Here is a 12,326-nt window from a genome sequence, read left to right as displayed (position 1 = left end):
TCGGCGCGGTCTAGTGGTTGGATGCTGGCCCCTTCAAAACGGGCCGCTGCGAGAGCCTCACAACCATAGTAACTCGAATATTTCTTAACAGCATTGGCTGCCAAAAACACCCGCTGCTATATTTGTTTTTAAAGCCACTCGCTGCACTTTACTTTTTAATCTGCTTTGCAGTTTTATTTATCTGTTGTTGTGGGAATTTTAATTCACTGGGAATTGTATCTGTGGAGGGCGGGGGAATCGAACCAGGTCTCCTTGAGCTCCGTGACCGCTAGCCGCCATTTTTCCTCTTCGGCGCGGTCTAGTGGTTGGATGCTGGCCCCTTCTAAACAGGCCGCTGCGCTAGCGCACAGCGGACGCGCCGCTGGCGCGGCGAAGGCGAGCCAAAGGCAAGCCCTTCTGCGCCGTCAGCGACCCGGAAGGGCCGGGCCGGTCATGCTGTCAGTTTCGTATTGGAGCCATCAAATGTAATTACATATGATAGGGACCACTTGGTAGCGCTTAATAAGGATTCGGCGTGCACACCTCATTCGGTTAGTCTAGGGTACAATGGTTCTGAGAAGTGCATATACTGTAGTTGGTCAGTGCGACCTGCGTTAAAAGAGCACAAAGTTAAATGGGCTATGCCTGCCCCGGTTAGGGGGACAAGAGGTCCCAGATATATTTTGGAGGCCTTCTCTATTGAATGTCCGGTCCCTGAAAAAACACGAATTTGAAAACTATTACTTTTTAAGTGATTCATCCCCTGACTTGTTGTTTCTTACTGAAATCTGGTTAATGGATGCTTCTGATCCCACTATCGCCAATGCGATTACTCAGGGCTACCAGATCTTGAGGAAGGACCCTCCGGAGGGAAGAGGCGGGGAGCTTGCTATTATATATAGGAGTTCTTTTAGCGGATGTGGAGATAGAGGGGGAGGAATGTCTGGGCTTTCTCTTAACCTTCTCAGCTCAGCAATCCATGGCAGGAGTAGTAATTTATAGCCCTCCTGGTCCGGCAAAGAATGTCCTGGACTCGATTAGCCATTCTATCTCTCCCATTGCAGCTAAATATATGTATTGTACGGTTTTGGGTGACTTTAATATTCACATGGATAACTCTCTGAAGCCTGAACCTATTAGACTATATGAATCTTTGGATATCCTTAACTTGAACCCGTTTGTATGTGGTGTTACACATGACAAAGGCCATATACTGGATCAGGTTTTTTCCTCTAATCACCTGGTCCGATCATTATTTGATCAATTTTAAAATCTGCTGAGTTGCCATAAGGCCTCAATCTTTAGATATAGCCAAGGCGAGTCATTGTTCTAGATCATTTCATTTGATGACACCTGAGGCCATTCAGTTGGCGTTGCAACAGCGGCCGATTCTCTTAAACGGCGTCTTGGAACGGGATGTAAAGACTTTAGAGGACTGGCTTCAGCAACAAGCCACTGAATTGGTCCCCTCTTGTGTGAGACCTGCCAAATTTACTCGAATCTCCGGCCCTTGGTTTTTTGAGGCTCTTAGGGACAGTAAAACAGCCTGCAAACATCATGAAAGAGAGTGGCGGCGGAATTATAATCTTTCAGAAAAACTGATTTACAAACAGGCATTGAACAATTATTATAAGAGTATACGCGAGGCAAAGAAGCTTTTTCTGTCCACAAAAATAGATATGGCAGCTAATAAGAGTAAAACTCTTTTTAACATTGTAAAAAGCTTCACCTCCCCTGCCTCTATAAGTCAGCCGTTTGCTCCCACAAGCGACTGGACGGAACGAATGGCCCTCTTTTTCTATGAAAAAATTAAACTGATCCAGGACTCCTTTGAAGTTCAACCACTGGATCGGGAGGGTGTTGAGGTCCCCCATTTAACTACCTGTTTCAGCACCAGGGCCTCCTTGTGGGAGTTCCCTAAGATTACCTTAGAGCAATCTCTGATGTTTGTGAAAATCCTGAAGTCTGGCTCGCCTACGGATCCTTGTCCAGCAAAGGTCTTATCCTCTCGAGCAGATGCAATTAATCCTTGCTTGAATACTATTTTGAATATGGCTCTACGGGAGGGGCTGATGCCACAGGTGGAAACATGCAAACATCCTTCCATTATTGAAGAAACCTTCAGCTGATCCTGAGGTAGCATGTAATTATAGACCTATCTCGCTTCTCCCTTTCTTTTTGAAGGTTCTAGAAAAATTTATCAACAAGGTCCTAACGAGCTTTGTGGAGACCAATGACTTGCTGCATTCTAGCCAGTCGGGTTTTCGAGCCAATTTTAGTACCGAGACGGCTTTATTAGAAGTTGCTGAAACTATTAAAGCTGCATTGGATAGAGGAGGAAGCACCGTTTTGGTGCTGCTGTACCTCTCTGCAGCTTTCGACACCGTGCCCCATACCAGACTACTGGAAAGACTCCGTTACAGCAGTATTGGAGGCACGGTGTTGAGTTGGTTTGCATCTTTTTTGACTAGCCTCTCTCAAACCATCTGGGTTCCTCCCTTCTCCGCGGTAGTCCCCCCTCTGAATGTGGGGGTGCCTCAGGGCTCCGTTCTGAGCCCGACGCTTTTTAATCTGTACATGGCCCCCAGGCCCTTCTCGCTGAGAGTTTTCGTGCTAAAATAGTGTCATACGCTAATGACACTCAGCTGTTGTTTACCTGTGAGAAGGGAGCTGAGTTTGATGGCAACTTAATTAACACTTGTCTCTCTAAAGTCTTCTCTTGGTTGAGTCGCAATCATTTAAAAGGCAACCCCGAGAAGTCTAAGATTATATTTTTTGGGCATCAGCCACCAGATATTTGTTGTCAGTCGTCTCTACAGTGAAAAATCTGGAAGTCAAGATGGATTCCACCCTTTCCATGAAGGCCCAGGTACACTCGGTGGCCGGAGTATGCTTTGAGTTGTTGAAAATGTTGCGAAATTTCCTCCCATTGCTTTCTATCCCATACATCAAGACAGTGGTATAGGCGTTGATAATGTCCAGATTGGACTACGTTAATTCCTTGTATCTCGGCCTGCCTGAATATCTTTTGAGCCGACTACAAGTGATCCAGAACTCAGCAGCCAGAGCCATTTTTCTGCTAGGCTCTAGAATGCAGACCTCCCAGCTTCTGTCTTCCCTTCATTGGCTTCCAGTCCGGAAGAGAATTCAGTTTAAAGCATTGGTCTTGGTTTTTAAAGCCTTTCATAAGATCGGAGCTCCTTATCTTAGGGAAAGATTTCAGCCTTATCTCCCTCAGCACTCCCCGAGATCCTCATCTCAACTTTTGATCACTACTCCCAGGGTGTTTCGGGCCCGCATAGGGGGTAGATCTTTTCACGCAGCTGCCTCACGGTTGTGGAACAGTCTCCCTTTCGGGATTAGACAGAGTCCTGACGTTCTCATTTTTAGGAAATGGCTTAAAACGTGGATCTTTCAGCTGTGAGCTGTAAGAAGTTTTGTTTGTGTTACTTGACATTTGGATGTTTTAGCGCCGGGACACTCCAGGGAGTAGCCGCACGCTCTATAAAAAATAGGTGTTAACATAACATGACATAGAAAACGAGTAGGAGTGGGGAGGCACTCAGACAATTGCGGGAACACTGGAGAGGAAGCACACAGACAACCGAGGGAGGGTGGATGGTGAATAACACGGAAAATGGAGGGAGGGTGGGCAGACCGGTAATCACACAGGAAATGGAGGGCGGGCGGGAGGGCACAGTGCATGATCGAAGGGCGGGCGGGAGGGCAACGTGCACGGATAAAGGGCGGGAGGGAGAGCAAAGTGCACGGATAAAGGGCTGGAGGGAGGGCAAAGTGCACGGATAAAGGGCGGGAGGGAGGGCAAAGTGCACGGATAAAGGGCGGGAGGGAGGGCAAAGTGCACGGATAAAGGGCGGGAGGGAGGGCAAAGTGCACGGACGAAGGGCGGGAGGGAGGTCAAAGTGCACGGACGAAGGGCGGGAGGGCAAAGTGCTCAGACGAAGGGAGGGAGGGCAAAGTGCACAGACGAAGGGAGGGAGGGCAAAGTGCACAGACGAAGGGAGGGAAGAGTGCACGGACAAAGGGAGGGAGGGCAGAGTGCACGGACAAAGGGAGGGAGGGCAGAGTGCACGGACAAAGGGAGGGAGGGCAGAGTGCACGGACAAAGGGAGGGAGGGCAGAGTGCACGGACAAAGGGAGGGCAGAGTGCACGGACAAAGGGAGAGCAAAATGCATGGACGAAGGGAGGGCAAAGTGCACGGATGAAGGGAGGGAGGGCAGCCAAAGTGCACAGATGAAAGGGGGGAGGGAGGCCAAAGTGCGCAGACGAAGGGGGGGGAGGGAGGCCAAAGTGCACAGACGAAGTGCGGGCTGGAGGGCAAAGCGCACAGATGAAGGCCGGGCGGAAGGGCAAAGCGCACAGACTAAGGGAGGGTGGAAGGGCAACGAACAAGGATTTTTTAGATCTTTTTTTTTAACACTTTATTTTCCAGTTATAGAATAATTGTCACATTGCATTACAAACAGCCATCTGACATGTCAATCAATTCGTGCCGGACAGGAACATATACAGCGATGTGCGTGAAATTACTCAATGTCATGGACCATCTCAACACAGGGGAAATCCAACCCCACCTCCCGCTCCCCACCCCATGTCTCCCAGTACAGCACAAGTAACCCGACTAGCGGCGTCTCCCACATACAGTGATGAACCACGGCCGAAGCCAACCCACCGACCTGGAAACGGAAGTCATAACACAAATAAAGAAAAACATCCCCCCAATCTCACCCACTCCGGCACCACACCAGCAATTGCCTGTGAGGCAGAGGCCCGCCCTGCGCTCTCAAAATAGGAAAAGATGAGATCTTCAACTAGACATTGACAGGGCCAATTTGAAGAGAATAGAATCATTAAGTTTGTTGAACTTCTGGCTCACTTGCGAGCTACAGGACTCAGAATTAAGGCCGAGACATTGCTCTTACCAGAAAATCAGAATGGCATTTTGTAGGGAATCTTGCTTGTACAATCAGGACACAAGCTTGGGCACAGTCATCTGTGGCTGTTTTCATATATTTTCCACAGCCCCACTACCTCAGTCATGAGAGACTTCATGGATAGCAGATGAATATGGCGGTAACGTGTGTTATTCCTAGAAAATAAAACTAAAGGTGTCTTGTAGGTTGAACTATGGGGAAAAACTGCTAATAAGGTCAGATGGTATTTTACAGAACATTGTCACAACGTTTTGGCGTTCATGAAGAAAGGTTTCAATCTCATTGCTCTCTACTTGCTTATATAATACATTGCTGTAACATCTGTCTGGGCGAGAACGGACTTCAAGTTGATCATTGGAAATAACAATTTGAGGGCTACAACTGCCCTAAATGCCAATATGCTACTGTGCAGGGTATGTTCCTCTGAAGAAAAGTGTCCTTGGATCGTGTTCACATTCAGAATGGAATGGTGGTGGGGGAGGAAGAAATTGTAGGAGAATATCAAGACCCACCCCTTGCAATCTGGTGACACAAATGATTCTTAGTTGCGGAGTAACTTGCTGGAAAGGGACACATTTGTGAATGTGGCCTTTTGGTCTACCAATAGAAGGATACCAGAGCTCTGCTTAGATACGTTAACCTTGTGTTGTCCCATTACCAGATACCGATTTACACTGCTCATCTTAGTACACTAGAACATGTTTCATGTTAGACCTTACATTAAGGAAGAGGATGAAAAAAAGCCAGTCTTCAGGAGGTGATCGGTCAATGCTTTATAAATATTCCCTTTTTTGTGGCTAGGCCGCTTCTACCCACATGCATTGTGAGGAAACCCTCAGTATGTGATTTAGACAGAACAGGCGGATTCTGAATTGGAAAACTTAGAAGTGCACTATGATACTTCCAGTGAGGGGGACAACGAAGTATGTTGAATAAAGCAGCATCTAGAGACACATACATTATCCAATCCTATGATAGGAAGGGAGAGGAAAGGAATCAGAAAAAAGAAATTGCAGATTGGTAGAACTAAACAGATATTTATTTAATTTTGAAATGGTCTCTCTCAATTAAGAATACAAGATCATGCAAATACTGCTCCCTTTCAAATACATCACTCTGCATCCTTGCTCGAGATAGAATAGCCAGTAAGCAATTTTCAAATCTGCCCACGCTGCACACAAGTATTTTTGAGAGCATTTAAACACATTAAAAAAATACAAACCAGAATGTGTATTGGTAATGTGATTCTGGTTGAAAAAAAACACTTATCTGTAACCGTTCAGCATCAAGGGCACCCACCAGATTCATAACCACTCTACCCGCCATTGGGGGTTGCATTCAATATTTTTTTAATGAAAAAGTAAAGGTGAAAATTGTAATTCTGGCACTTGGATTTGAGACCCCAAGCTTCAGTAAAGAATATGTGAAAGACCATCCATTATGTTTCAGTGGGTACTACAGTTTTAAACTGTTTTTGAATTTATTTATTCCTGTTGATGTATAGACTGAAAACATGGATGCAGGAAAAAAGAGAAAATTGTTTAAATTGGAAATGTGTGCATTTTTTAGGTCCAGCCTAATGGCAACGAATTCTTGTATGGTTGTGAAGCAGGAAAAGCATATTTTACTTTCAACCTGATTGGTCACTCACTGCACTCTAAATTCCATACCTGGTTTGACTGGTAATGACACTGAAGGGACATTTGGTAAAGGTACTGTCTCTGGGCCCCGAATGTCCAGCAAGTTCTTGTCCAATTCTTCTTGTTCAAGCTCCTCTAGCTCTGCCAGCAATTCATCCTTAATTGAAAAAGAGAGAGCAAGAAGTCAGTGCTGGTACTCTGATAAAAAAAGGAGCATTTGGAGTAGCCTCAATGTTCAAATAAACCATTATAAAGTGGAACAAAAGGATAGACTTGCATATTGTGTTCTATAATAATAAACTTTCATTTGCGTAAGTCTTTACTTGAATAGATTTCATTCACAAGTGATGCCCTACAGCTCCTAATGTTAGTATAGATTGGTAAAATATTGCTTGACCAATTTAAAATGAAACAAAAACAATACTACTTTGGTTTACAGAGGTTTGATCAGATATCTTTTTATCCAAGCTGTGAGGGGTGGAGGCAAGATACCGGATCCTACGTTTTCATGTGGAGTTCCGCCAAACCCCGTGAGATTCTGCAGGAACTGGAACCCATGCGGCCGCAAAAGGGTTATACTGGTTTGTTTAGTACTATCTGAGTTTTGACCGACACTGGCTGTGGATGCTACACTTTATGTGCAGGGGAGGGGTACTCAGTGGCATCTCGACTGGAGAAACATCACAGAGGAGCACATATCGATGTTTAGACAGAGGGAGGGGTGGAATCTGGATGGGTTTTGTAGATGGCTTTGGTTAGTTTTGGTTTCTGGACAGAGCAAGTTCACAGACACAACATTCACACACAACAATGCCTTGAGTATGGATGGGGCAGCAGAGGACTGACTCCAGAATCTGGGGATCATGGTTCGATCCCCGGCACCGGCGGCAGATTAGCCCAGTACCATGTGACTCTGGGCAATAGCTTGCTTAATCTTCCCGACGGCCCCCAGCGCCTAGAGACCCTTACGGGTGATTGTGCGCTTTACAAATGTGGATTATTATTCTTAAGGCCAAGCCACAGGTACTTGTTGCAGGGGCGGCGGTAGGGTCCCCTAGCAACACCACCACCCTTCTGGCCAATCTCGCCAATATCGGACTCAAACAACTGGTAAACACCCCCACCCACTACGCCGGACACACACTCGACCCAATCTTCTCCTCCAGCAAGCACATCTCATTCAATAACGCCACGGAACTCCTTTGGACGGACCACAGCTGAGTCCACTTCAACTACAGAAAAACCACGACCCACCACCACCCACAACAAATCCCCCGTAGAAACTGGAACAAAATTACCTCCGACCAGCTCACCACATCGCTTCACCTTAACCCTCCCACCAAATCGTTGGACCCAAATCAAGCAGCCATCAACCTCACACAATGGATCACCCGCAGCGCTGACGAATTAGCACCCTTGAAAAACCATCAAAACAAGCCAGGTAACAAAAAGCCCCCTGGATCAATGACGATCTTAAGAAATCCAAAAAGATCTGCCGCACTCGCAAAAAAGCCTGGCGTAATAACCCAACCACAGACAACATGACCGCCCTCAAGAACGCCACCCACATACACCACCAGCTGATCCGATCCACCAAGAAATCAGCATTTAAGGACCGACTCGACAACAATGCCCACAACAGTAAGGAACTCTTCAACATCGTCAAAGAGCTTACCAATCCCAGCGCCAACACCAACGATATCACTCCATCTCAAAACCTCTGCGACTCTCTAGCCTCGTTCTTCCACAGCAAAATCACTGACATACATAACAGCTTCGGTGACCTCTCCACCCCCCTTACCTCCGAACCAAAACACCCCACCACCAACCTTTACGCCTGGAACCCAATCAGCACTGAAGACACCATCCGTCTGATGAACTCCATCCACTCCGGATCGCCAACCGACCCATGCCCCCATCACATCTTCAACAAGGCCGACTCCATCATCGCACCCCAACTCCGAGACATCCTCAACTGCTCCTTCAACACCGCTACCTTCCCGGAAAGCTGGAAACATGCCAAACTCAGCGCCCTCCTGAAGAAACCCACAGCAGACCCCACCGAACTTAAGAACTACCGCCCCATTTCGCTCCTCCCATTCCCTGCCAAAGTCATTGAAAAAACAGTCAACAATCAGCTCGCCGCCTTCCTCGAGTCCAACAACTCCCTCGACCCCTCACAGTCCGGTTTCCGAGCCAAACATAGCACCGAGACCGCCCTCATCGCAGCCACTGACGACATTCGAACACTACTTGACAACGGAGAAACAGCCGCCCTCATCTTACTGTACCTCTCCGCAGCATTCGACACAGTCTGTCATAGCACCCTCATACAACGCCTCAGCAACGTCGGGATACAAGGAAAAGCACTGGACTGGATCATCTCGTTCCTCGCCGGAAGAACTCAGAGAGTCCGCCTCCCCCCATTCAGATCTAAGGCCACTGAAGTCATCTGCGGCGTACCACAAGGATCATCGCTCAGCCCCACCCTCTTCAACGTTTACATGAGTCCCCTCGCATCCATCGCGCGCCAACACAACCTCAACATTATCACCTATGCAGACGACACCCAGCTAATCCTCTCCCTCACCAAAGACCCAAACACCGCCAAAACCAACCTACACGAAGGAATGAAAGACGTAGCAGAGTGGATGAAGAACAGCCGTTTAAAACTGAATTCAGACAAGACGGAAGTCCTCATCCTAGGATCATCCCCCTCTGCCTGGGACGACTCATGGTGGCCACCGGCCCTGGGCAACGCACCCAAACCAACGAACCACGCACGCAACCTGGGCTTCATCCTGGACTCCTCCCTCTCGATGACCAGACAAGTCAACGCCATCTCATCATCATGTTTCAACATCCTACGTATGCTCAAAAAGATCTTCCGATGGATCCCCACCGAAACAAGAAAGACGGTCACCCAAGCACTTGTCACAAGCCGACTGGACTACGGAAACACCCTCTATGCCGGAACCACAGCCAAATTACAGAAAAAACTCCAACGCATTCAGAACGCCTCCGTCAGACTCATCCTAGACATCCCCGCCACAATCACATATCCGGTCACCTGAGAGACCTCCACTGGCTCCCCATCAACAAGAGAATAACGTTCCGTCTCCTCACCCACGCACACAAAGCACTCTACAACCTAGGACCCTTATACCTCAACACGCGCCTGACCTTTTACACCCCCACCCGCCAACTCCGATCGTCCAATCAGGCCCTCGCCGCAATTCCACGCATCCAAAGGTCCACCATGGGAGGAAGATCTTTCTCCTACTTAGCGGCCAAAACCTGGAATTCCCTACCCACCCACCTCCGCCTCACACAGAACCACCTCTCCTTCAGAAAACAACTCAAAACTTGGATTTTTGACAAGTAAATAACCTCCCCTCCCCCAAGCGCCTTGAGACCCTCTGGGTGAGTAGTGCGCTATATAAATTTTAACTTGACTTGACTTAACTAGGGACACCTATGGCTGGTGAGTTAAGAAAAATATTACTTATCCAGTAAGCATCGGTATGTGGCATGTAGGGTTGTAGCTTCACATGCCATGCATAAGTCCACCGTCTAGCAGGCAAGTCGTTTTTCTTTGAAGAAGTCTTTCAAGTCACGAAGTGTAGTGACTCCTTCTCGTGCCTGCAATGTGCATGGTCCTCGATTTCATTGTTAGATTGTTTTACACTTGGCAGGTGAGGATAAATTGTAAAGGATGATTTATCTCGAGGAGATGACCAAGCAAAAAATAGTGTAATGTATATAAGCGCAAACCACACAGGTGTGCTGGGCGCATGTAAATCTACAGCATTACATGCCACAAACAGATGCTTAATAGGTAAGTAACATTTTCCGTTTGAGGGAATGTGTGGCTGTAGATACACATGGATCGTAAACAGTTTTCCTCCCAAACCAGTGGCTAACCTGTGTGGAACCGCTTGGCCCACATCGGCTTGCTGACAGACCGTGACATCTAAACAGTCCTGTTTTGTAAATGTGTGTGGTGCAGTCCATGTAGATGCCTTGCATATGTCAGACATGGGTATATTGCCTAAAAAGGCCATGGAGGCTCTCTTTTTGCGAGATGAGTGAACCTGTGGAGGATATGCATAGTTTGTTTAGCTTTAGCATATCAAGTATGGATGCATTTTGCAATCCAACGTGAAATGCTTGCTTTGGAGATGGCCCTTCTCTTATGTGGTTTTGAGAATGCAACAAATAGTTATCGTGTCTTCCTAAATAATTGAGTTCAGTCAATATAGTACATCAAAGCTCTTTTTAACCCGTTGCGTGCTTATGACGGAACCACGCCGTCATGAGCCACGGGCGGCGTGTGCTCATGATGGCGTGGTTACGTCATGCGGCTGCCGCTCCGCCCACGCGGCATTAATTCCCCGCCTGTGTGGGCAAATTAATGAGCGGGCGAGGCTGTGACGGAACCACGCCGTCATGAGCACACACCACCCGTGACTCATGACGGCGTGGTTTCGTCATGAGCACCGCAGCGCCGCGCTCACTCCCTAGCCCCCCCCCTGCGCCGCGTTGAAATTTGCGCCGCGGCGAAGGGGTTAAATCAAGGGTGTGTTTACAGCCCTTTCTGTAACGGAATCAGGGTGTGGAAAAAAAAACCTGCCAACTCAATACATTGGTTTAAGTGGAACTGCGAGAACACTTTTGGAAGGAATTTAGAGTTGGTACGTAGTACCACTTTATATCTATGAAGTCGGAAGAACAGTTCTTCTAGAGTTAACGCCTGAAGCTCACTGACACGTCTGAGTGAAGTGATTGGAATGAGAAAAGTAACTTGCCAGGATATAAACTGGAGAGGGCACGGATGTAAAGGTTTAAATGGTGAACTCATTAGCCTTGTTAACACTACATTGAGGTTACAAGCTGGTGTTGGAGGAGTCCTCTAGAAAAGCTTTAATAACAGGGATTTTGAATAAAGAAGTTTATTCCCTGTTTTGCAGATATGTGACGCCCGTCGCAAGGTGTAGTCTTATGGAATTGGAGGCTAACCCAGAAGTTTGCAAATGGAGAAGGTAACAGACAACGTCTTGAGGCTTTACTGTTAAGGAGTTAATATCCTTTAAATGGCAATAGTAAACAAAGTGTTTCCACTTACCTGCATAACAGGATCTAGTAGTGGGTCTTCTTGCTTCTTTAAGAATATCCATACACTGTTGAGGTAGATTTAAGTATCCAAATTATAAGACCTCAAGAGCCAGATTGCACGATTGAGAGATCTGAGGTTTGGATGTCGTATTGCTCGCTGATTTTCGGTTAACAGGTACTGTCAGTTGGGAAGTACCTGGTGTGGAACCACCTAAACTTCTAGTAGTGTGGTGAACCAGGATTGTCTGGCCCATGTGGGAGCTACTATGATGAGTGTCAGAGACTTCTACCCAATTTTGTAAATCACAAATAGAAGCAATGGGAGAGGCGGAAATGCGTAAGCAAATATCCCTGATCAACCCATTCCCAGTGCATTGCCCTTGGATCGAGGTTGTTGGAACCTGGAGTCGAAGTTTGGGCATTTGGAGTGTTCTGCTGTGGCGAATAGGTCTATGTCTGGGTGACACCACTGTTGGAAGTATGGGTGGAGGACTTGTGGGCTGATTTCCCACTTGTGGACTTGTTGTTGCCACCTGCTGAGGAGATCCGTAAAGTTGTTGTCCATCCCTGGTAAGCACTCCGTTAAGAGATAAATGTTGTGTCAGAGAGCATACCTCCAGATGGTCTGTGCTAGAT

General features: G+C 47.2%; 1 protein-coding gene across 2 annotated transcripts in view; it reads right to left on the bottom strand.

Annotated features, from left to right (window-relative positions):
* Positions 1-12,326, bottom strand: part of CHMP4B (charged multivesicular body protein 4B) — a 156,243-nt gene that overhangs the window by 12,092 nt on the left and 131,825 nt on the right. For both annotated transcript variants that reach the window (XM_078652277.1, XM_078652276.1), the window contains one exon: positions 6,606-6,732. In XM_078652277.1, coding sequence (XP_078508403.1) covers positions 6,606-6,732 — 127 coding nt within the window. The remainder of the gene's footprint in view (positions 1-6,605; positions 6,733-12,326) is intronic.

Source organism: Lissotriton helveticus, chromosome 7, assembly GCF_964261635.1.
Source record: "Lissotriton helveticus chromosome 7, aLisHel1.1, whole genome shotgun sequence".
Taxonomy (NCBI): domain Eukaryota; kingdom Metazoa; phylum Chordata; class Amphibia; order Caudata; family Salamandridae; genus Lissotriton; species Lissotriton helveticus.
The sequence above is the reverse complement of the archived record's forward strand: the minus strand, read 5'-3'. Positions and strand labels throughout refer to the sequence as shown.